Raw genomic sequence first — 25,738 nt, forward strand, 5'->3', positions numbered from 1 at the left:
AGAAATTGGTGCCATCTTAGAGACAAATAAACTGAGGCTCAGGGAGGTCGGTGAAATTGCTTGTCCGAAGTCAGACATCAGTGAGAGTGGAGGGGTGGCACTAGGACCGTGACCCGGGAGTGTCTAGGCCCAGCACCCCCTACACTGCACTGCCCATCCAGGTTTCTTAGCTTTTCTGAGCAGTTTGTAATCAAGTGATGATTACTGTTTCTTTACCAAAGAGTCTACAGCCTATGGATGTGGGCCATTCTGAGGCAAAAAAGTAGAAAGACCTTAAAAAGGAGCCCAATTACCTTGTAATTTTCCCCAAGAGAAAACCAGTAACCACATTTTATCTAAGTCAGCTGGTGGGTCAGATAAGATCCCCCTTTAAAATGTGATCTGTGAGTGACTTCCCAATTTGCTGCCCTCTCAAAACCACAAAGCCTTCCTATCTGGGTGCAGGAGAAGATCCCCCTGGTCTGAGACATCACCTGCGGGAAATGGGGCAGAGGGCCCGAGAGAGCAGAGCAGTCTGAGTGCCCCTGGGTCCTGACCCTGCACTGTGGCTCCCGCCTTAATGAAAGTGGGTCCTCTTCCAGGCCTCACATCCCTGAGCTGACTCAGAAGTAGGGGGTGCAGCAGCTTTACAGAAAGTTCTGCTTTGGAAACTGGTCTTCAGGCTGTTAAATGAAAAGGCTGTTCATCGTTATTTGGATTCCGATTGAAACTGGACCCTTTGTCTCTGGCTGCGGACCAGTTCCAGTTCCAGACAAAGGGACCTTTTCTTTGGCTAGAATTCCTCTGCTTTGGAAAGCTGTGACTGACAAGTGATGGCAAAGTGCATCTGCCTTTAGATGCTTTGGGTTCTGCTCAACTCATTAATGCATCAGATAAAATAGTTCACATTCCAGGCAGAGCTGCCTTCTTCCTCGCCTTCACCCAGTGCTGGGAGAAAAGAACACATTTGCATCTGTTCCTGTAAAAGGCACGTACACAGCGGCGGGTGGGTAGGTAGCGTCTTTGATGCCTTTCAACATTGTAATTGCTCTAGTTTTCTTTGGACCTACTGGAGTCTTAGGGATACCTGTCGCAAACACAACGGGACTTAGAAGATTCTCTGGAGACCGTGTGCAGTCATGGAAACAGCAAGGGATCCCCTCTGTGACTTTGGGCAAATTGCTTTACCTCTCCGAGCCTCGCTGTCCTCTTCTGAAAGAAAGAATATTCTCTTCCTCTCATACGTCCCGCTGAGAAGTACCCGCTGGCGGGTATGTGAGCACCAAGCTCTGTGGGGGCTCAAAGTCAGTTTCAATACATGTCCATTCGCTTCTTCCCTTAAAGCAGCCCCATGCAAAAAAAAAAAAAAAAAAAAAAAGTGTGTTTGAGGGGAAAAAAAAGCAGTTTAATATTTTGTAAGCAAATCTTTGCCATTTGGGGAGCAGGCTCCTCTGTGCAAGCAGAGAGATTGGGGCTTTGCCAACTTGGGAAAATGTCTTCTACGTGAGGAGGAAGAATCTCCCTGGACCTCTGGCAGTTAGTTTCACTGTGGTTTCAAGAAATACTTGGTGTGTGCTAAGTAATTGTAGGTTTCCCCCATTGACTTGGGACTAAATGTTCCTCCATCTGAATTTTGTTTTTTCAGCTCTGGCAGTTACAGCGAGGGTTTCCCCCATTCTGTCTTGTTCAGTATTTCCATCATTTGTCCTTCCATTTATTCAAGTCAGAGGCCATCTCGGAGCACACCAGTGTACCAAGCACTGGGCTTGGCGGGGGGGTGCAAAGGAGAACACTAACGTCCTGCCAAAAGGGTCATGGCAAAGAGAGAAAGTGCTCTGGGTACTCTGCCCAATGTCCAGAGACTAGACTGGGGACCAGAGGATGCTGGTGTCAGTGTAAGTCAAGCCCAGGCAGGGCCTGGCAGGGAACAGTTGACACACTCGAGGTTTAGAGGAAAGTCCAACATAGAGTCTACTTGCAGAGGTGTGGGTGGGCTGTAGGGAAACCCCAATGACCAGGCAGCCCCCTGGGGCCACCCACAGTCTTACCACCCCGAAGCTTGCAGGGTCTAGGCAGGGACCTAACCAACCTGAGACTTGAGGGGCTATGTAAAGAGGTTGCTGGACTAGAGCTTGGTCAAGGACATGACCATGAGGACAAGCGAGCCATTGATGAGGTCTACCCACGCCAGTGTCCCTGGACCCACAGAGGCTGGAGGTGGGCAGGGACTGATCTGAAGGAGACGTGGAAGCAGTGAGTTGGATTCCCTCCACACCTCAGCCCCCAGGGGGGCCGGGGTGAAAAGAGCCTTTAGAGATCAGGTCAATACTAAGAATCCTAACAGCTAATGCTAATGTAGTGCTTTCTCCAACCCAAGCAGTATTGTAAGTGCCTTGCCTACAATATCCTTGGAGAAGCCCTAGAGGGTGGTGAATTTTTAACCCCATTTTGTAGGTGGGGAAACAGAGACAAAGAGGTCCAGTAACTGGCCCCGGCTCACACAGCTAGATCAGCAAGGAAGCCAGAATTCAAACTCTCCCCGTCTGGCTCTAGAAAACTTAGGGTGCAGCTGGAGAGCTGATGGGGGATTCATCAGGTTCACTCTGGTTTCCTGTTCCCAAGGGGAGGGAACACTGCAGGTCACTCCTTCCTGCTCAGAGCTTGTTAGGGTTTTGACAGGGTCAGGATGGGCTGGGAGGTGAATGGCGTTTGGAGGTGTTTGCTGTCTTCTAATAGAGGCTGGGTCCACAGGGATGGCCGCAGTCACTCTCCCGTCCGTGTGATCCCTGGATTCTGCAAAGGCATGCAGTGCTCTCCTGATTTGGCCAACACAGCCCTTCTGGGCGGCCCGGTGACTGTCCTTCCCCTCTAGATAGTGGGTGGGCACCTGCGCTGTCCCTTCCCACTGTTCCCGTTTCCAGCCCAGCTGAAGTGCACATAAAAGGCCTTCACTCGCCATCAGTCTTCATTGGGATGGTAGCCGCCACCGTTCTCAAGGGCTTGACAGAGGCTAGAGATGTGCTGAGCCCCGTGGGTGCATCTCTCCTGAACAAGACTTACTCTCATCACCATTTTACACACTGGGAAACCGAAGCTAAACCTTTAAGTAACTTCTGAAAGACCCAGGGCCAGTGAACTGGCTCTGAGCTTTTCCCAGAGACCCCGCCCCCAATACTTTCCAGCAGAATCTCAGGTGGGCCCTGTGGTCTGGGGATCTGGTATTCCCGAGCCCCCTGGGCTGTAGCGGGGGTGGTGGTGGTGGTGGTGATTCAGTTCCGCCCTTTGTCCAGGTGGCCTGGGCAGCTGACCCAGCCTAGAAATAGCAGGAGGAGTCAGGAGGTAGTGGGAGCCCCCCACCCCCCAGGGTGAATGTGTCAGGGAGCTCTTCCCAGAAAAGACAGGAAGACAAGTCTTTGGAAAAGTCAGTCTAATGTCTAGAGTAGAAGATTTTCAGGTCTGGCTACAGAGCTTACCTCTGTGGAGTCTGCTGCCACCTCCTGATTAGCAAATGCATTTATACTTACATTTTGTACATTTTTTATTTATATTATACATATATACACACATGGAAAATCCTGAGACTTCTAAATTCTTTCTGTTCACCTTAAACCCACTGTGAACCCTCCACTTCCAGGAGCTGGCATGTGGAGGACTTTCTTGCTGCCTGGTGGACCACTGTCCATCCTTCAGATGCCTCCATAATGCCCATCGCCTTTCTGGTGAACCTCCATTCCCTCTCCGGGACATGGGTTCTTTCACCATTTAAGCCCTTTACCATGTGCTAGATCGTGGTTAACTAGTCTCAGTTCAGCTGTGGCCGAAACCCTGTGCTTGGCCTCACGGAGCTTCTGTTCTAGCAGGGGAGACAGATGGTAAACAAGATAAGTAATCATGCAGTGTTGGAAGATGCTGAGAAAATGGGGGTGGGGGGGGCGGGGAGTCGTGGGTCGGGATAGCCGCAGTGAGAAATGGGGGTTTATACAAATACACGAAGGACACAGAGGGAGTTGCTGTGTGGGCATCTGGGAGGAAGTGACGCAGACAGAAGGAACAGCATGGGCAAGTGCCCTGAAGCTGATTCAAGAAAACAAGGAGGCCAGGCTAGCATGGCCAGGAGAGGAGCGGACAGTCAGGGTGGGCATCAGGTCCGAGGCTTATAGGCAGAGAAATAGGAAGCTGACAGAAGGATTAGTTACACTCCCTTACTCTTCCCCATTCTTAGTGCATCTCAGCTGGAGAACCAACCTCCAGCATGGTCGTTATCTCTTTCTTATCCACCATCTTTTTGAGCCCCGGATAGCTGGACCCGGTCAGATCCATCTCTGTATTCGCCGCGCTCCATGAGGCACTCAAGAAGTGTTTGTTGAAGGGAACTTGAACCAAATGGCAGGTAGCAGCTAGCAGGAGTCTGGGAGACCTGGGCAAAGAGGTCTCATGAGTTGATACATGGGGTGGCGGGTCCCTTGGGGCTCCTGGCTGCCTTACCAGCAGACGCAGGCTGTGAAATCCTTTAGAATCAGGTCAGCCCAGGGACCTGAGCACTTGGGGAGGAGGCAGAGGGTGCCCACCGTGGCCTTCACGCCACATCATGTCAGGTGTTTCTGTTGCTGGCTCCCTAACCAAGGTGTGCCTTGTCCTGTGCAGGCATGCCTGTGGTCCTGTCGCAAGAGGTGGAGTCTGTTCTTGTGGGCGCTGCTATTCTGGGTGCCTGTGCCTCGGGAGATTTCGCTTCTGTACAGGTATGTAAGGACCAAGGGGTGGGACGTGGCTCCTCCCCTGTCTGAGGCTATCCTTCCTCTCGACAGCAGCTCACATCTTGCAAAACACACATAGGATATAATTAAGAAATGATAGGTTCCAGCCAGGGAAAGCACAAACACTTCTAGCCTCAGACATATTTATTGTGGTTTTCATTTGACTTGGCCTCTGTTAGTGCTGGTCATTCTGTTTTTCTGTTAGTTTTCTGTTTTCTCCTTTAAAATAGCTCTTAAATTATTTCTTTTAATTTCCTGTTGACCTTTTTCTAAAATTTCTTGTAGCAAATGACACAGGTAAGTTTCAAAATGTCAGTGTTTCATGTAAATTTCAGATTTCTGTTTGCTTATTTCATCTCCGCCCACCACTTTCCAAATAATTTCGAGGGCTCTATCAATAAGGGATACAAATGAGAATGTGTTAAAAAAAAAAAAAAAAGAAGAAGAAGAAGAAGAAGAAGAATTAAAGAGGAAAATAAGGAACAAAGATATAGGAAGAAGGAAATAACTCAGTGGCCGTGATGGAGCACAGAATTTGATTCTGAGCTTCCTGGCAGCCAAGACAAAAAACGAACCCATGATAAATTGCGTAATTCTTGTTTTCAAAAAAGAGGAAATGTTAGTTTCTTGTGGGAGACAAGGCTTTTCCTGCCACCAAATTGCAAAAGACATCTCATACGTAGGTTTTATGGAGAGACTCTGAGTGATAAAATAATAATATTAACAATGGGTTCATGAAAAGGTGGAGAAGCAGCAGAGGAGGACTCCGGCTGCCTGGGCTCAGATCCTGTCTTGACTGCCTCCTTAGCTCTGTGACCTGACCATTTTGTTCTTCACTCCATTTCTTTATCTGTAATAATCATAAGGAGTACATTTGAGTTCTTTCTCTAGATCAGGAATGTACACATAGTCCCATTATTCCCGTTTTATAGTTGAAGAAGTTAAGGCATGAAGAAGTGAAATAAGTTGGCCTTGGTTGGAAGAACTAGTAAATGCCAGAACCAAGGAGTCTGGCTACCCAGCCTCAACAGAGAGTTCAAGAAATATTTGTTCAGAGAGCTTAAATGACTTATCCATGGTCTCCAGGTCAGGATGAGAAGCCGGGTTTTCCACCAGAAACCTAGTCACTAGAGTGCTGTTTGTGTACTAGTCACTGTGCTGGGAGCTCTTCCTGTGATCTTCCTGGCATCTGTAATCTACACGGGCAACAGAGTTTAGACAATAGAGATCCAAAAAGGTAACAGAACCAAAGGGGACACTGTTAGAAACACAGGTGCACAAGTCTAATTCGCTATCTGTGCACTTTGTACACATTTTGAGACATGTGATGTCCTGCACAGTGGCCAAACCTGGGGAACGATGTCTGTAAAATACCTTTCCCAAGTCATGAATGCTAAGTGGCTTTTAATTGAAGTTTATAATCAACTGGTACAGTTCAATTCTCAACAATTTCTGGATTTTCTGGTATTCTCTCAAAAACACTGCATGGAGTTCTTTATTGTTGAACTGTCAATGACTTGTCAGTATTTTGATGGGTCCACTTATGGAGGTGTTCTCACAACGAGATGCCCTTCCGGGGACAAGTAGTAGCTAAACCAAAACCATAGAGATGCTCCGAGGGGCCCTGCGTAGTCTGGCATCATATTGTTCCCTGAACACGTCCCCCCATGTGTCTGCATTAAAGCCCTAATTCCCAGTGTGATGGTATTTGGAAATTGGGTCTTTGGGGTAGTGATTGGGGTCTCGTGAAACTGTGAGGGTGGGGTCCGCATGACGGGCTTAGTGCCCTTCCCTAGGAAGAGACACCAGAGAACTGGGGCTTTCTCTGCCAAGTGAGGCCCTTTGCAAACCAGGAAGACAGCCCTCCCCAGAACCTGACCCTGCTGGCCTCTTCATCTTGGGTGTCCAGCCACCAGAACCGTGAGAGAATAAGTTTCTGTTGTTTACATGCCCAGTCTATGGCACTGCATTACAGTGGCATGGGCGGACTAAGGCATCTTGTTGATCTTGATGGCCTCTCTGCCTGAAGAGAAGATGTTTTCATTCTTGTGTTCTGTATAGAGGAAACCAAAGCTCCGAGGGGTTTTTGGTAATTTTCCCAAGACTGCAGTTAATACAGGGCAGACGCAAAATTGAAACTGAGGTCCTCTGGATCTATATCCCTTCCCGATTTTTCATTCTTTTTATACTTGGTTCACTTTATTTTTTCTCTCTCTTTTTGTGTTAAAAATTGTTTTTGGCTTCCTAAATGTTTAAAGCTGTGTTTTCTGAAAAGAAATGCCATCGGTCACAAATCAGGAGTCAGTCTGCAGCTTGAACAAAGAGTAGTGTGGGAGGGGGCCTGCTTCATGAGATAGATAATGCAATACCGTGACTTTAGGGACCTCAGTGATATCTTGGTCAAGTCTGGAGTTTCTAGCTCCAAGACGATTCCACTCACATCTTTCCCTAAGTGGAAACTGAACTTAATTCCGCACTGACATCATCGTCAGTACATGAGATTTTCTGTGAATCTTCTGGAACAGAATCTTAGATAGGGTGCATCGAATATTGGGGTTGGTGATTTGAGTAGCAGCTGCAAGTCTTACAGCATTTTAAAGACAAGCTCCTCTCTCCTGTTAAAACCAAAGAAGTATGAGCCCCATGTGACTAGAATTTCTAGGAGACGCTATAATCTAGTAAAGAGAGTCCCCAGCTGAGAGAGCCCTGAAAGCTCATCTGTCCTTGTATCCCCAAAAGAACCGTGTCGTCTTGACCCTTGTGCTTGCTTGCTGTTGTCTTCAGGCAGTGTCACCTGGCCTCTCCAGGTACTTGCTTAATTTGCTTATTTCCTTTTTAAAATTGCCACTCGTGTGGGACTATTGAGATAAAGAACCTTGAAAACTCTAATGACCTGAATGAGCCCCAAGTATGATTATCAACATCGCTATAGCGATGATGTTCAGAACCACTTTGGAAATGTAAATGCACTTAGTCCTGTCTTCATTCACCCCTCTCCAAAGAAGAGGCACGAACCCCATGTGCCCCAGGTCTGGGGATGAGCTGAAGGCTCTGGCAAATCGATGGATTTGCTTTCTCCCTGTGATTCATATTTTTCAACTAGAACTTCAGTACAGTTCGTCCTTTGAACTTGAGAGACCCTGCTTGGTCTTCAAGGTGCCTGCTACCCCTTCCTGTAAGAAAGCTGAGCAATTCCTGCCAGCAACTCAATGTTGCTTTCTCTTCTCATAGACCACACATTCAGTGGTTGGAGGGAGGATTTCACTTTACACTACCATAGTGCGCAGACTTTGGTAGACCCTGCCAGACTCATCTCCTCCAGAAGAATGAAAGACTAGGAAGAGTTTAGAAGACCCAGACTACAGACCTAGGAAAGAGATCTTAGGGAAGACAGGGTTTCCTGATTTTCTGGGCCCATGAGTAAGGGGTAGAGCGCTCTGCCTTCCTATAGTGATAGCAATAGGTCAGAAAGATTTAGAATTGCAGTTTTATTATTTATAATAACTGAAAACCTGTCTGTCTATTGCAATCCTGGGGAAATTTTATCAGATGAAGAGGGATCGTGGGTAGAATGTTCTGGTGGAATATTAAGGGGAGAGATTAGTCAGCATGGGGGCCATTACTATTTCACATTTTAAAGCCTGCCAACAGTGCCTGGCCTCCACTTCTTATTCTTTTATTCATTCATGTGGCCATCCTCATAGTCTCTCTCTCCCACTACCTCCTGCTTCCTTCCTGCCCTCTCATACCTTAGACATCAAAAGCTTCCTGCTAGTCCCCCTTTCAAATGAGGATCCCACAGAGGGTACTGATGTAGCCATCCATCTGCATTAAAGACTAGAATGACTAATAATTCTTAAAGAGTTGTCTCTCTCTAGAAATGGTGTTCTCCATTTAGTAGTTTTCAAAACTCTATTCCAATAGATAGTGTGGCAGGTTCCATGGCATGGTTATGTTCACAGATAGCTCAGATCTGTAGCTTAATCAGTAGAATGGAATCAAACCACAGAGATGCCACCTCATGGTAAAAGATCAACTATTGAGTAAGTGGGAGGAGGCTCAAGGGGGCATCTTCCTTCCTCCTTTTATTCACTGGAATATGGAATCCATGCAGTCTTGACCTCTGTGACCTCTTTATCTTTCCTCTCCTGTTCTCCCAGAAGTCACCCCTTATCACTCCCTTGGCTGTCCATGCACTATGAAATGATTCTCTAATTCTGAATGTCCTAGAAAGCAAATAATAGTGATTAGAAAGTTGGGAGCAACCCATAACCCTTCTTTAGGCTCCCAGAAAACCCTCCTTTTTGCTCCTTGGAAAAGGAACAAACTGGGGGAAAAAAAAAAAAGTTCATGAAATACCAATGTGCTCACATTCTCTAAGCACAGATAGTAGTGAAGTTTGAAGAAATGCAAAGGACACGTGAAACGAGAAACCAGTTTCAAGATGCTATGAAAGAAAACTCAGTCGAATGGCAAAGAGGCAGAAATACAAAATGACGTTCCATTTTCTGCTTCCTTCAAGCTCCTGCAGATGTCATCAGCTTTCTGTAATTTCTTATCTTAAAAGACAAAGCTTTCTTGTTGTTGTTCCCAATCTATTTATTCAAAAAAAGCTTTAATTCTAACAGTGCTATTTATGTGGACATTTGCTCCTTACTCCCCCGCCCCCAAGAAAAGCAGCGGAGGAAGCCTCTGAAACAGAAATCAGCAAAAGGGGACTATAACAAGAGATAAAGAATTCCCGATCAATGTAAGGCACGTACCACTATAAAGAAAATAAACCCTTGGAATCAACCAATTAATCAAAACCTTTCTCCCCCCATGGCGTGAGGGTTGCCACCTCTGTAAACCATTGACTCCGTGTGTTCCCACCATCAGCTTTCCTTGTCGTGTTCCAGACAGACTCCTGTGTCTTGCAGACCAATTCGTGTAAGTGGCCTGTTGAGAGCCGTGATTACTCACCCTTGCTGTGATGTGTGCCCACAAGGGAAACCATCCGCACTGACCACAGTGGTCTGGCCTGGAGGTCAGGCCTTTACAGACATCCGCATGGCTTCGCTGAAGCCTCTCCTATTCTTTTTTTAAAAAAAAAGTTTACTTCCTTCAGAGCCAGTTCTCTTCCTCACCTGTCCTGTGCTGCAAAGCCTGTGATCTCATGTATGACCCAGTATGTCTCCGTTCTGTCTTACTCTGTGGGAGCCCGCTCTCTGTGAGTCTGAGATCTGTCTGGCTTTCTGTCACAAGCTACTTGCCTGATTACGTTCTGCAAAGTGAAGCTGATGATCGTGATTTTCATTGCTAGAGGTTTGAAGAGACTGACACATCACGGGATGTTTGGAAATTGGAAACCATCCCATTTCTTGGCACATTCTCTCTTGATTTGCTCCCCCCCCCTTTTTCCTGGGCTACAAATTATTAGTTGTGTTCATTGGGAAAAAGTAAGAAAATTCAGCAAAGCTGAAAAAAAAAAAACAAAAACATTGATCTTACTAGCCTAAAATTGCCAGTATGTAAGACTTTGGTTTTTATACTTCTAGTATTTTTATACATAATTTTAAACCGCTTTGCACTTTTTTAAATTTCAAAAATGTGTTCATACAATGTATCATCTTCTGTAGTTTTTCTCCCACCCAAAAATATGTAAACATTTTTATTTGTCATTTTTATGGGTCGCATAATTTTATATCCCATGGGCTATATCAGCTTATTTCAGCAATCCCCTCATTTTAAATATTTACCTTGTGTCTTTTATTTTAAAGAATGCAGCAGCTGACATCTCTGTAGCTGAATTTTTGCAGATACCCTAAATTATTTCCATAAAATAAATTAGGGAGATATAATTGTTTGGCTGAAAAGTTTCCCAACTTTTAGAATTCGGATCCATATTAATGGCTTATCCTCCCACCGACGGTGGATGAAAATCCAGGGCTCCCATTTCTCTCATACGAGGAGTCTACTGTTGTGAATTTTAGTTCCATCTAGCTTTCATCCTGAGGCCCTTTATAATCCTATTCATTTCACATATGGTCCTGATATTATCAACTTTCTTTAGTAGCCTTTTGCCCTTTGCTGCATAAGTGTGTGTTTCTGGAGATACAAGATTCTGGTTTCTAATTAAATAGATTCAGATTTCTGATTGAATTTTCTGAGTGTCCTGTCCCACATGTCAATGCCTCATAGAAAGTCAACAGAAAATCCTGGAATGAGAATTAGTAGTTTAAAGAAGGATTAAATTAAGAATGTGATGCTGGCCCTAACATTCATTAGACTTATTGCCACACCTGGTTAACAGTACATTCTTCTCTTTTCAAGTATCGCTCACTCTCAAAAAATAAAAAAGGTGACGTATTCAGATTCTGATTAATTGTAAATCTCCTGTTCCAATCTATTTTGCAGAATGGAATTATGGGTATGAAAGTCAAAACATTAGCTCAAAATTCTAATTATTTCAGTAGAGAGTATATAACATTTGACTCTGCTGCTCCTTCCAGGGTGATGTAGGAGCAGAGCCTGTCACTTTCCATCCCTTACCATTCATAGACTCTTTGTGGATCAAGTGGGGCTATGACAGTCCCTGGTGTGCAGATGAGACTCTAAAACATCAAGATGTACTTGATACAAAGTCCATGTTCTTTTTATTCCATCAAACCATATCCCAGTAAATATACACACTTTGCCTGGGAAAGGCATGGATTTCAGCATGGCAGTGCAGCTGCCCTTCACAGGGTGGTGTGGTTTACAGAAATTCTCAACAGCACACATTTGTCCTCACTGTTTGGGTATCAGGTTTAGAAATAAAAAATAGGAAGTATGCCCTCTTTGGTTTGGAAATTTTCTAATTCCTTTGCCTGGGAAAGACTTCACACCCTGCCCACCTGTATTGTTTTATTTTTATTTTATTTTATTTATTTCCTTTTAATCATAATCCACCTATATTTACTTTTTAAGGAGGTAGATACAGAAAAGCACTTGAACTAATTCAGAGCTTTAATTAAGAGACACTTTTTATGCTATTGTTATTAATACAAAGATTTAAGCTAACAAACATTTTTTTCCCCAAGTATGTCCCTCCCATTTTTTTTAGTTAGCAACTTAAGAATGGGACTTTTTATAACAGCAAACAAGGGCCAAACTTCAACTGAGACCTTTAGAAACTTAGAAGGGTTACAGAACTGTAAAAATAGAGTTTACCAAACTATGTAACTTTGTTTTGTTCAAGGTACCGTTTGTTTCATACTGGTGCAAATCTAAAAAGCTGTATAAGATCTTTCTGTGGAAACAAAGGCTTGCAAGTAATTGATTTCCTATTGTAATGGTCATCCATAATAAAATCCCCTTTTGGAATAAACTGGAAATGAGTAAGTTGGATATAATTTTTTTTTCCCTTCTCACTACTCATAACTCATGAAGAGCAGACCCCTGATGTATGAGCTTAGTGTTCAGAACAATAGATTGGGTTGTGGACCTAAATAGGAGACCAGGAAAAACAAGAACTTTAGGTAAGTCAGGAATTTTTCTTAATTGGGAAAAGGCCCAAAAAGATGATACACACAGATACTCACATACATACACACGTACATACATACCTACATACCACGTTCCATTGGACAAAGTTGGATTCTGGGTCATGGGATGTACAGAGGGTGTACTGAGGTCAATGAAAGAGTTTTGCTTGCAACATGGAGGCAAGTGATCAAGAAATATTCAAAAAGAAAGAAAAAATTTTTTGCATTTGTTTATCTGAGGTATTTGGAACTCTGCAGTGAGGCGTAGGAAAGAACCTTGTGTTCAGAAAGTGGAATGGCATGTCTTTCATAATATGCATAGCCAAGAAATTCGAACATTTAGAAATTTGATACGACATTAAAAGTCGTATATGAGGACATTTCCTATCCTGTTAGAATAATTTTACAAGGGAGGCGGCAGAGGGGAAATGACCTACCAAACAGAGCCAGTGGCTGAAAGGGATGGAGCAGGAATCCAAGGCTTGGCTTAGGACTTCAAAGCGAAGGGTTATTCAGCTTTATCATGAATGAAAATGGATTCTTCTGGGGCTGAGTGTGATTGCTGTTGTTTAAAGAACCTACTACCGGTTTAAAAAACTAGTTGTTTACAGAGCACCTGGGTGGCTCAGTAGGCTAAACGTCTGCCATTGGCTCAGGTCATGATCCTGGGACACCAGGATTGAGCCCCGCATTGGGCTCCTTGCTCACTGGGGAGTCTGCTTCTCCCTCTGACCCTCCCGCCTCAGGCTCAATCTCTCTAATACAAATAAATAAAATCTTTTAAAAATAAATAAATAAATGACTAGTTGTTTAAAAAATAGACCACTAGAATTTAGATATACCTAAAAATGTCACTGTGTTAGTCTACACCTGCACAGAAGGCACCTTCATATTAGGATAATCGGAGAGAATTTAGTAGAGGGACTCTGTACAAGACTGTAGACCAGGGCATGGAGAAGTCACGAGGGAGGATGTGGTACCCTGGGGTTTGTAACAGTTGGAGCGTAAGAGGTGAAGAGTACAGTTTCTAGAACCCCAGAATAGAGGCCTGTGTGGAGACTACTGAGTCAGCCTGTTTGCCGGTGACTCGGGAAGGAAAACTGAGTAACTGACCTCATTTTCCTCCCACTCTCTGATTTACAGCTGGCTTCCTCATTGGCTGGACTTAGCGGGAACTCATTGATACATTTGGTACAAGTGAGACCGGCAAGGCCCAGAGAAGGGTGGGCAAGGGGTCTTTAGGAGCACATACAAAGGACCAATTCAGGCATCTAAGCTGGGCTGTTAGGTTGACTATGGACCAGAGGCTCATCTGTGAATGGTTTGTCACTGATTGGTGATGAGGTGAGGGACTTGCATCAGAACATTCACACTGCAGTGTTCTCGGTGAAAGAGTCTGGGTATCCGTTCACATTCTGGGGCAGGCTCCTTACGGCATTATGGCCAGGCTATCCGAATGAGACTTATGGAGAAGCCACAGCAGACAAGGACAGACATCCTAGGGCCCTCAAAAGGTGCTCCTTTATTCCTGCTTCCATTTTCCTGCCGTACCTCCACTAAAAAAATGACTAATACTGTCCTGCAGGTTCTCTGAGCAGGGCACTGTGCTAAGGTGTTATAACGATGGTACTTAATTCTCAAAAGTTAGATTCTTCACCTTACCTTTACAGTAAGGAAACTGAGTCTCAGGAAGGTTTTTTTTGTTTTTTTTTTGTTTTTTTTTTCTAGTTTTTTAAAAGACTTTATTTATTTATTTGAGAGAGAGAGAGAGAGCATGAGAGGAGGGAGGGTCAGAAGGAGAAGCAGACTCCTTGATGAGCAAGGAGCCCAATGCGGGCCTCGATCCCAGTGTCCCAGGTTCACGACCTGAGCCAAAGGCAGATGCTTAACTGACTGAGCCACCCAGGTGCCGGCCCAGTCTCAGGAAGTTTAAGTCATGTGTCCGTGTTCTGACAGTAAGCAGCAGAGCTGACAGTCAAGTCCAGATCTGATGCCAATCTTGGACTTGCCCTGGGGTGTTCTTAAAATTACCTGACATTCACATCCAGGAAATAATGCAGGATCATAGGGGATTGGCTTGTTTGGACGCCCATGGCTGTGTTCTGTGTTGTCGGTAACTACCAACTCATGGTTTCTGGGAAAGATGTACCCCATGCTCCAAGAATCAGATAGCACCATTTATAGGTCCCATGTTTCTACATTTCACAAGGCCTTTCCTGACCCAGCCAGCCAGATCAGAAGGTGAAGCTGATTTGTTTCTAAGTGGCCTGTTGTCTGTTTCCATCTCTTTGTAAACCTGGGAGGTCGGGAAGATGGTGGGGAGAAAGAATTCATGAGAGGGATGCATTTCCTTAGAAATGTTATTAATTGGCTGGGCCAAACAAGAGAAGGAAATAAAATAGCTCTCCTTACTAAGTAAAGGCATCTTCTTCCCTTATCTCATTAAAAATTAAAAGCACTCTTGGTTTAAGTAGGGCAAATTAGTAATTAAGTGCTATATAATCAACTTGTGTAAACATAATATTGAAGGGGAGGCCAAATTAATCACTCCACTGGCTTGTTTTTGTCCCCATTAATGTACCTTTTACTTCGGTCCTTCCTGTGGTGTCAGGATGCATTTTCTGCTCTCCATTGCTGCAGGGGTTCGGGTGGGCTCTTCTAGCCAGATGCCAGCAGACTCAGTGGGGAAAGGCGTGCATGTAGGCCTTGATTCAAGTAGGTGAGAAGGATCCCTGTTTAATTCTTTTTTTTTTTTTTTTTAAGATTTTATTTATTTATTTGAGAGAGAGAGAGCATGACCCGAGGGAAGGGGTATAGGGAGAGAGAGACCCAGACTTTCCCCTGAGCAGGGAGTCTGCTCGATCCAGGAACACTGGGATCATGACCTGAGCCAAAGGCAGATGCCCAGCTCACTGAGCCACCCAGGTGCCCCATCCCTTTATAATTCTTTAAGCTAGGGTTCAGCAGCAGGAGTCATTTATGCGACAAGGACAGTCCTAGGTAGTTCCAACTTAGTGTGGGGGAAATAGACACAGACAGATACCATTATGAAACATTCTATACTAAGTGAATGGCAAAGACTTTAGGGCCTTGCCTGGGCTTAAATCATGGCTCTGTATGTACCTCGGGTGAGTTACTTATCTGTGTCTCAGATCCCTCATCTATAAAAGATAACCATAGTATCTGCATCATAGAGATATCATCTCATAATTCATGTTGTAAGAAGTGAACACGTTAGGACATGTAATGTGAAGTGTTTAGTTAATGTTGGATATTATTTGTTTAAACTACAGTTGCTATACAGTGGGGTGATGGACCAATAAACACGTGTCTTCTGGGGAAGTCCTTAAAAGTCCATTTGAACTGGGCCATGGAGGATTAGCTAGTGAAGGAGCTGGAACTTAGGGGAGGGGCCAGATGACCCCAGGTCTGCTCTTAAGCTTTGCAGTGGAGGGGCTTCTAGAAAGCAGAGAAAGGAACCCGTGCCTCACTCCTACACAAATCTCTCTCCATTTCAGCTCAACCTAATAAATATTAGTAATTGTTGGAGCTTCAGTTGTGTGGTGTTCTGTTAGCTGCCTGTCAGGGATGGGGGTGCGTGGAAGAGGGTTAAGTGAGCTGAATCTGTTTTGGACTTATGAGAGGAAATAATGGGACGGAAGAGAAAAGGTAGCCCTCTAAGTGACTTTGCTACACTCTGGCGTGTGGCATTTTCTCGGCCAGCTAGCTCTGTGAACAAACCCAGGTGGGCAAACTACTTAATTTCTCTGAGCCTCACTTTCGTAGGAATGGACCCACTGAGTCGCTGCAAACTTGCCTGGTGCACCAGAAAACACTAACGTCATTTCCTGTATTAATTTCATCCTCGTCACAAACCTGTGAAGTAGGCGGTGCTGTTGTCCCGTTTTATAAAGCAGGAAATTGAGGCATCAAGACACCAATATACTGGCCTAAGGTCACAACGGGGGCTAGCGTGGAATGAGGGTTTCAACTCAGGCAGTCTCATGGCAGGCCCACCCCACTGGCGCCCTGCGGCCCTTGGGAGAGCACCTAGAGCTAGATTTATGTCACACGTGCTAGAGACAGAACAGACATCATGTGACTATGTCCAGGCCCGTCACTCACGAGTAAGGAAGAAATTCTCTCTTGTTTGTGCTTGAGGGAAAGGTATGGCCGAGCCCACCATGATATAGTAACCTTTAGTCTTAGTAACCCTTGAGCAGGTGGGGCTAAATGACCAGAGGAATGACCGGCCATTGGCTGCCGTGAAAATGCAGCTGCTTGTACTGATCTTGGTCATTTTGCTCAGGGAAGAAAACAATTTCTTTATTTATCATTTATACTCTACTTCCTTAAAGGATTTGAGGAAGCTTATGATATTTGAATAAGCAGAATAAAACTAAGCAAAATAAAACTCACAAATCAGAAACTATGTAGAAAGAAGAGAATACACCAACCCTTAGACCAGGGGATCCTCAAATTCATAGGTGTTCAGGTGCCAGGTGATCCATATAAACATGGGAAGATACCAGCAAAGGAAAAAATGATTTGATTCTTCGCCAAGCTGTAGAGCGTATACTCTGCCTGAGGACGTTGAAATTCAGATTATTTTAACCCTGGATTGGTGAGTGCCAAACCAAACAGATTTATGGGGCAGATTGGCCTCTAGGTCTCTGACCCATAAATAAGGAAATTACTCTGAGCCTCTAGGCGGCCAAGACGAAACTGGGAAATGTGTCAAGTCATATGGTCTCCACGGACTCAAGAAAGTATACCAGCTCACCAAAAGAGACTACATTTTCCCTGGTACCAAATTCTAAAATTGCTATTCCTTTAAAATTCAACCTAAAAATTCCTTCCATGGAACTTTCACAAAAGCAGCAGAATTCATCATGTACTACTTTTGTGAAGAGCCTGGAGCATGATATTGAAACTTGACTTCAAGTAAAGGATCACGGGGGTTTATAACTTTCTGAAGGTGTTACTTGACCTAGGGGTACAGCTGAGAACACGCAGCAGGGCTGTTGGATGGCATGGCCCTTCACCTCTCCTCCCTCAGTATTCCTGCCTTCAGCCAGCTTTACAAGTGAAGCTGTGTCGGTGACCCAAGAGTGTCTTATGGGACCTCAGTACCAAAGCTTTTCAGCAGCCTGGCATCGGGGAAGTGCTAAAATGAAGCACCCATCAATCGAGAAGGGCAACAGATGTTGAGGCATATCAAGTATCAGTAAACAGCAAGCCTACAGAGGCCACTGAACTTGGCATCCTCTTAGCAAAAATACCCTGTTGCCTTCAAGCGGGGACACCATGGACTTATATAAACTGCATTAAGTGATGCATTTTTAAAAAATCTCTACTTTTTTTAAGGGCACATTTAATGCTCAACAGTGTTCTAGGCTTTCATCCCTGGAAGTGTAGGTCTTCAAAATATCCTCCCAGTAATTATGAGAAGTTTCCGCTTTTCCAGTACCCTCCCTTTTTCTGTTAGCACTATGATTCATATTATAAGTCATAGCTAGAACCACAGCCAAGAGCACAGTTAATGGCACAGGATCCCCTACATCTGTATTCTAACCCTGTGTTCAGATGCCATAGCCATGCCTTTGGTCAACCCCTTCTCTACTCTGAGCTGGTTTCCTCATTTGTGAAAATAAGACTATTAAGAGTGCGTCTTCCTAAGTTTGTTGTGAAGATTCAAGGAGATGATGCGTATAAAGTATTTAGCACAGCTACCAGTATGAATAAACTTTCAGTGCGAATTGGACAAAATTATAGTGATATCTATATCAATACTATTAATAGCCGACTGTCTAAATCACGCTGTGCCATTGCTTTGGATGTATTATTCAAAGATGGCTGGGCTGGTCATTTGCCTATTTGGTCTCAGATAGCTTTATTCTCCCCTCCCCCACTCCCGGCCACACTCTGCTCTCTATTACATTTCCCAGGCTCCCTTGCAGCTGGTCCCTGAGTAGGTTTGGCCAGTGGGGGACACCGGTGGAAGGCTGACGGGCAGGAAGAGGGGCATCGTTAGGTCACCTCTCCCTTTACTAGAAGAGCAGCTGCCACAGCTCCCGTGTGATTCCAGCCCCCAGCCTCTTCCTTTCATCCTCCACTTCTGGCCATTCAGGCTTGCTTTAGTTTCAGCCCCAGCCTGGCGTCCCCAGCTCTAAGCTCTAGCCACACCACAGCCTCCCGTCATCCCCCTGACCCCCTGAGTCGCTGTGTTCGGTATGTGATTACTCATACCTCCCCCAAATAAGGATGTGGAAGCTCAGAGAGGGCAAGTGATTTGCCCAAAGTCACATATTAAGGAATTGAACTTAAGTTTATATGTCTCAGAGCCTGTGTTTATTGGAGAATTGCATCCGTTCCCCAGAGTTTTCCAAGCTTTCTTCCTGGTTCAAAGCAGAGAGTAAGGAGGCCTCATGTGTGACTCATCTTGCTGTGGTCTTCTTGTAAAAATTTCCTTATGGGACGACATTTAATTGTTCTTACCTAATTCTGACAATATTTGGAAAGTGTATTGTATCCATTTTCACAAATGAGTAAACAGACTCACAAAACTGAAAGAACTCACCCAAGTCCTACTGGGTGTTAACATTCAAGCTGGAAATTGAATGCAGGTTTTTCTGTCCCCAAGCACACACTCTTTCTATGGGTGATATCAGAGTGCTGGATTATGTGGTATAGGGCCAAGCATGTTTTTTACAAATAAAATTAAGAAAAAGTTTTTTTTGAAAAGGAAAAGCCACCTGTCAAGCAGCTGATAGGCTAGATGAGTAAAAATGAAGCAACCCAAAGCCAGAGCATGTCAGTACATCATCTGCTCTCTGATAGCTAACAGCCAGAGCAGGGAAGAAAGAGAAGCATGGTTTGGGATAAGAAGTGGGGCTTGAAATGGAGATGTTAACCTACAAGCAGAGAAGCAGTAGGAAGAGGACTTTTCTGGAGGTGCTGGTGAGAGCAAAGGAATAAACACGGATGGGAGGACAGTCAGCTGAACCCCTGGGAAGAGCCCCAGGTCGGTGTAGCCAGAGAGAAGGCTGTGTGTAATGACTGAGTTGTTTGGAGGTGGGGATGGTTAACTATAAACAGATCAACTAGGAATTTGATCAGGAGTCTTGGGAGAATCCTTTGCCCAACATCCCTTGATTCTCTTGTTAAAAACAAAAAACGTTGTAGGCTAATAGTCTCACTTTTAAAAAATCAACAACATTAGTGCTTAGGTGATAATAGTGCTTGGGTGATAACACTGCTTCCTGCTTAATAAAATAGCCTATACATTAATTTAGGCTGGGAGTAATAACAAAGCTTTATTACTTATCTCCAGTTTTGAGGAGTCCCTGAAATAGAAGGGAACGCTCTTCAGATGCCCCCAGATACTGTCTCATTTCACTAGAGCACATCTGTCTGTGTTTAGGGGGTTTGGGACATACCATGTTTGAGGATTTCAGGATGGAGAAGGCACCTTTTGAGACAATGCCGCTGGGCTGTGGGAAGCAAGCAACCCACCATGCGCCAGCTCAGAATCACCCCCTCTCCCTTCCCCACCACCCTCCCTGTCAGCCGACACCTCTGCTGGGAGGAGCCCGTGTGTTGGATGGAGCCTGTCAGAGTGAAATTCCTACCAAGCTGGCCGTGTCAGTTTCACCTGTCAGCATCTCTGATGAGGAGAGATCCTGGCAGTCCAGACAATTTGATAATTGGATTATAGCGGTTGTCTTCATCTCAGTAAGCTGACTAACCACTACAGACGCCGGAGGAGAAATTCATAGACAACCCCGAAGTGGAGGTTCAAGCAAGTGCTTCGGCTTACGAGGAAACAGCAGGCAGTAGTGGATCCAGTGTACTGTAGTTTGCCGGGGACCCCTCTGTTCAGGGGGCTTCTGAAAATGATTCATGTAGTATGCACGGCCCCTGTCCCTGTACTTTTTGTATATTAACTCACCAGAGTGCCAGGAAGTCCTGATAGGAGTTGTGCTTTGCGTTCTAGGAGGGCTGAATTACAAAGAGGTTAAGTACTTTCCCAAGGTCACAAGACTGGTGAGCTATGAACCTGGATGTTCTGACCCTAGAGTCTGCTCATTGGGATAATACTGAAGCCCATCTCTGTAAAGTCCCTTGGGAAACTCTTCTTAGTAAGGTTCACCTCTACCCTTCTCTACCCCACTGTGCTTATCTCTGGTGCTTAGATGTTTCAGTGTCCAATTTACCCCATTTGAGTGGGAGTTCTGAATAAGAGGCCAAGTCTTCCTCGTTCTTAGCCAGTAGTAGGTGCTGGATGTATGTATGTTATACTGAATTGGGGGTGAAATTTTATAGAGACTTGGCTGCTTACACAGAAAGCCAGCCACTTAAAGCTGTGGTGCCTCTGTGGATAGACTTGGATTTAAAGTCTTTAACAGATAAAATCCGATCCAAGACCACCTAGATTATAGCTGAAACAGCTTTCCCTCTTCACACCAGCACTCGCTCCAGACTGCTCCTTCTGATTCTCAGTTACCTTCACGTTTCAAAAATAAGCTTCCCCATCCTTAGTGGTTCAGTTCAGAACAGACTAATGTGTGAGCTGGGGCAACAGGTCTACCTCTTCAGGCCTCTGATTCCTCATATTTACACTGAAAGAATCAGGTCTAGTTTTCAAAAAATGTAAAGCAGTTGGACATGTGGGGGGCTGGTACCTGAAAAGACAAGTGGGGAGCCACGGCTCCTGCTTACCCCGTCACTCCCTGTCTTCCCCCCACCGTAAGCATGGCAGCCTTGGAGGGGCTCTGTAGAGCATTAGCAGCAATGGACTCGACTTTTTCAAAAGCATCAACCCAGAATTAATGCTATTACTTAATAATACAATAATAAAATAAAAATGGAAGACCCAATCCTTCCAGAGAAAGGTGCGTGTGAGGGCTGTCACGACGGGCCCTCTGTGCCTACGTGACGGTTGGACGCAGTGTGCTGCTAGCAAAGGGGTGTCAGCTCGGCTTGACCGTGTACAGTGGGTTGGGGAAGTGAAAGCCTCTGGGCCTCATCTTCCTTGGCTGGAAACAGACTGCGTGTCGTGGCACTGGTGAATTAGAAATTCTATCCAGCGACTCTTACTAGAGATTGATTTTCCGTCTGGGGATCTGACCTCTTGCTTCACAGGCAGAGGGGATCAGACTGTTCTGGGAGGAGCCGGGGAGCCAGCCCTCTGAAAGACCTTCCCTTTCTTTTTCTTTCTTTCTTTATAAACTCTGTGTTTCAAAGAGAATTTCTAATTCCTTTGGGGGGCTTAACACCACCAATTTGAATCCCTCTTGGCACCTAGAGCTTTGAGATATCCACACCACACACCACATTGATGCTTTGTGCTAGAAGATTACTGCAGATTTAAATCCATTTATGCCACTGGATTTATCAGAACCCCTTCTGGAGTTGGGATGAATGCCTCGTTTCCTTTATTTTTGTCAATTTTCATAGATCCCTTATGTGAATGCCTCAAGGGTAGGAATGGTGCTTTAATTATTTCCATATCTCCAGTGCCTAACACAGAAACTGACTTGGAATAGCAGCTTGGTAAATATTTCTTCCTTCATTCCACAAATATCCCCTTAGGTACGATGATAAGCAAAATAACCTTCGCACCAATTCTCATCACATTTAGAGTTGAGTGCTAAGAGGCAGCTAAATAAATAAATACAAGTAAATATACACTGAGCCTTGGGTTAGGAGCTGTAAAGAAAAAGACAATTTCAGAGGAAGAAGAAATTAGAATAATTGATGAACGAGTGAAGGCTAAATGACCTCAGGCCCCAACCCTAAATGCCTGTTTTGTCTCATCTTTTTGTAAATAATAATTATTGCTGTTATGTTAATGATCACGTCTGCTATCCTGTCTTGAGTATCCACTACCTTCCAGACTCTGTGCCAGCATCTTCATATTTGTTACATCAAATTCTCAAAATAAACTCGCCAGTTAGGCCTCCTTATCACTTATTCCAGATGAAAAAGTAAAGCCCAGGGAAGATAATTAACTTGTTCAGAGAGCTAATAAGTATGAGAAATGAAATGTGAATCAAAGTTGGTCTGACAAAGCCTCTGCATTGAGCGAAAGGGAAAAAAAAAATTCCAGAGATTATCTCTAGGGAACCAACAGGGGTCCATGCTTGAGAACACAGCATCATGCTTTGTGGCCAAAGGTCAGTTATGTTTGATAAGTAAAAGGAGAAAGAAAGTGAAAAATCTTTGTTGGAGAGTGAGAGGGAAAAGGAGAAAGATAGTATTCTTGAATTGGCCATCTTATCAGCCTAGCAATAATAAACCATCACCATGGCAACAGGAACTCTAATTAATGACAGATGTTGAGTTACTTTAAAAACCACACCAACTGAATGCCGAGCTGGTGCTGTAAACCTCTCTCCTCGGCCACAGCTGGGCTAATCTTGCTGGAGAGACCTGCCTTTCACGGGTGGAGCCGACTCTGAACTTGGCATGGGAAGACTTGCATCTGAGCCCCAGATCTACCCTTTCTGAGCAGTTTTGCCTTGAACAATAAGTTTGTCAAAAGTGGGAGGTAGCGATCATTAATATTGTCATCATTATTACGACCAGTAGTAACTTTCTGAGATTCAGTTGTAAGATCTATAAAATGATCATATTTGTCTAAAGTGTTGTCAGGAGATTTAAAAACAATGAAGGGTATGGAAGTACTTAGGAAACATAAAATAACTCACAAAGATCAAGTATTATTAACACCAGGAAGCAGCCTGATGTGGTAGAGAGGGCTTGCACCGGAATCAGATAGACGTGGCTGTTCACAGACTGCTTCACCTTGAAACAGTCACTGAAATGCACAAGCTCAGATTCTTAATCAGTGAGATTTCTTAGCACAGATCTGTATATTGATCTACCGATCCTACAAAATGCAAGTCTTCCTTAACTTCTCCACACTTCAGTTTCCATCTCTGGAAAACAGACATGGCACTAGCCCTTCCCTTAAGAGCTTTTTGTGAGGATTAAATACGTTAATACAGGAAGTACCTGTAACTAGAGCAAAGCCAGGCACAGGCCATGAACCATACAACTGAAGTGAGGTGATGGTGATTATGGTGGTGGTGGTCATGGTGATGGCAATCATAGCGGTGGTCATGGTGATTGGTGGTAGTCATGGTGGTGGTGGTCATGGTGATGGCAGTGATGATGATGGAAGAGTAGAGGAAGAAATGCAGTTGCAGTGATGTATTTGCATGGACATATAAAAGCTCTGACATGAGACAGAGATGAGAGCATTCTGGTCATTGTCAAAATACTTTTGGTCAGTTCCTGGACTGGTCAGCTCATTCGTATGTCTGGTTTTCTCAAAGATTCTATTGTCTGCATTGCCTTTTGGTCCAACCCAATATGTTACGTCTCTCCTGATTCCAGCTGCTTGGTTTAAGTGGGGGAAGGAGAACCAGTACAAAGAACTGATAGAAACCATCAGGAAAATTTGCTCAGAGCTCGCGTTCTCTATAGGCCATAGTTTTCCAAAGAGTGGTCTTTGGTGTATTAAAAAATGAAAGGAATTCATTTGAAAAATGCTATGTTCAAGATAACTAGGTATCCTTATAGCAAGTCTTATAAGACTTTACCATGTAAATGTACATAGTGAATTTCCTGGGACAGAGAGGCTTATAGAGCATAGTCTTTCCCAATTTACTTGACCAAAGAATTAGCTTTGGAGCACCTTACTTTGCTAAAGTTTCTAGGACCAAACATTGGGAATGCTGCCATAAACCCATGGTCCAAAGCGTCAAGCATACTACAAGCAGTACCACAAAGCAATTTGAAAAATTCTGCCAATGTTCCCATCAATTAATGTGTGCATTTAACAAATGAAAAGTGCACCTTTGTTGAGTTCGGCAGCAAGTATGTGTAAGATGGCCGAAAAGCAGCAAAATAAGTAAGACCTCTGTGGTCCCCACTCTCTGGGAGCTCTTTGGGGCCTCCTGGGGTAAGGGAGAAGTTGCCTGGCAATTTGAATACAGTGTGGCAAGTGAACAGACAGATGCAGGGCACAGAGCACTGTGTTACCAGGAGCAATGGCTTCTTACCCAGCTTGGTGGGTCAAGGAAAGTTTCCCTTCCCAGAGGAAGTAGCTGCTAAGCTGAGATCCACAGAAACAACTAGAGCCGCAGAACACATTTTCAATGCACTTTCCCGTACATCACCATTTTGTGTTCTGAGAGCAGCCCTCCTTGCAATAGGATGAGAAAGGCAAAAAAAAAAAAAAATGCTAAGTTGTGGCTCCTACCCCAGGCCAGGCACTGTATGAGGTACTTTCTGCACTGAACCACATTTGATCTTCACCACAGTGAGCTGTGACCTCAGTTTACACCCGAAAAGCTGAGACTCAGGCTTCACAAAGGTGCACATGGGGTGAGTGCACAGCCAGGACTTGAACTCAGACTCCACTGACGCCAGAGCTGTCTCCCATTATATCTGGGGCCCATGGTGCTGAGCCTGTCTGTGGCAGGCCCGTGGCAGTTTTCACCAGATGGAGAAATATAGACCAGGAAGCAGAACATTATAAATATTTTTCTTGAATGATTTACATTATACCAAGAAGGACTCTTCCCATTCATTTGGTATAGAAAGTCCTCTCTCTCTCTCTCTCTTTTTTTTAATTACCTTGTAGGAGAATACTTTTTTGAGTTCTTACTTGGCAAAATAAAAATGTGCTTACTGTATGTCAGTCTCCAAAGTAATTTTGGAAATGTTAGTGTCCCTGAAATTGGAAAATCTTGGGAGTACTCTCTAGTCTGTTTTATAGAACCCACTCATTCTAAACACAAGAGGACTGTGAACCAGCATATTGCTTTGGGTGTGTTGGTTCAAACTTGAGTGAGTTCTAAAGCCTATGTCTCAAGTGTCCAGCAGCCATAACTGGCAATTAAGTACGAGAGTGTGGCATCTTCCAGACGTACACATACACCACCAACGGCACCCAAGATCACTTGAGTTGGCAAGCAGACACTCTTTTTCTAATAGTTGGGTATATATTTTAGTGTATTAGGAAGAAGTATCACCAGCATCATACTTGGGTTCTCATGGGTATTAGTGCTTAGATGTAGACACGGCCATTTAAAGCAAAGAGAAAAAGGGGTTTATTTGGAATTTAGAAAAAATATTATATATAATAAATACTCCAGGAAGAACTTGGGAATGGAAATGATTGTGAGTGCCAAGACCGTAAATTAATAATGTGTATGGAAGCGCCTCATGCAGAGAAGCCCCCAGTAAATGCTTTCTTCCCTTCTGAGTCACACGGTTAGCAAATGACAGAGTCCCAGCTGAACCTCACAGGCTCAGACTCCCAGTCCAGTGCTCCTTCTGGGACATTTTTAACTCTTCTGTTTCCTGTCAGCCTACCTCCTCCTGCACCCTTCCTCCCTGCTTTAGTCCTCCCTGCAATGAATAGGTCATTCAGAAGCAACTAGTGGCTTGCAAAAATGTTCTGATAAATGTCAATAACAAATGAAG

General features: G+C 44.4%; 1 protein-coding gene across 15 annotated transcripts in view; it reads left to right on the forward strand.

The window, feature by feature from the left end:
- FGGY (FGGY carbohydrate kinase domain containing) overlaps nt 1–25,738 on the forward strand; it is a 412,410-nt gene that overhangs the window by 322,957 nt on the left and 63,715 nt on the right. For all 15 annotated transcript variants that reach the window (XR_009345297.1, XM_059137206.1, XM_059137204.1 and 12 more), the window contains one exon: nt 4,624–4,718. Coding sequence is in view for 14 of the 15 variants with exons in the window: in XM_059137206.1 (XP_058993189.1) it covers nt 4,624–4,718 (95 nt within the window). In the remaining variant the exon portion in view is untranslated. The remainder of the gene's footprint in view (nt 1–4,623; nt 4,719–25,738) is intronic.

Source organism: Mustela lutreola, chromosome 10 (genome assembly GCF_030435805.1).
Source record: "Mustela lutreola isolate mMusLut2 chromosome 10, mMusLut2.pri, whole genome shotgun sequence".
Lineage (NCBI taxonomy): Eukaryota > Metazoa > Chordata > Mammalia > Carnivora > Mustelidae > Mustela > Mustela lutreola.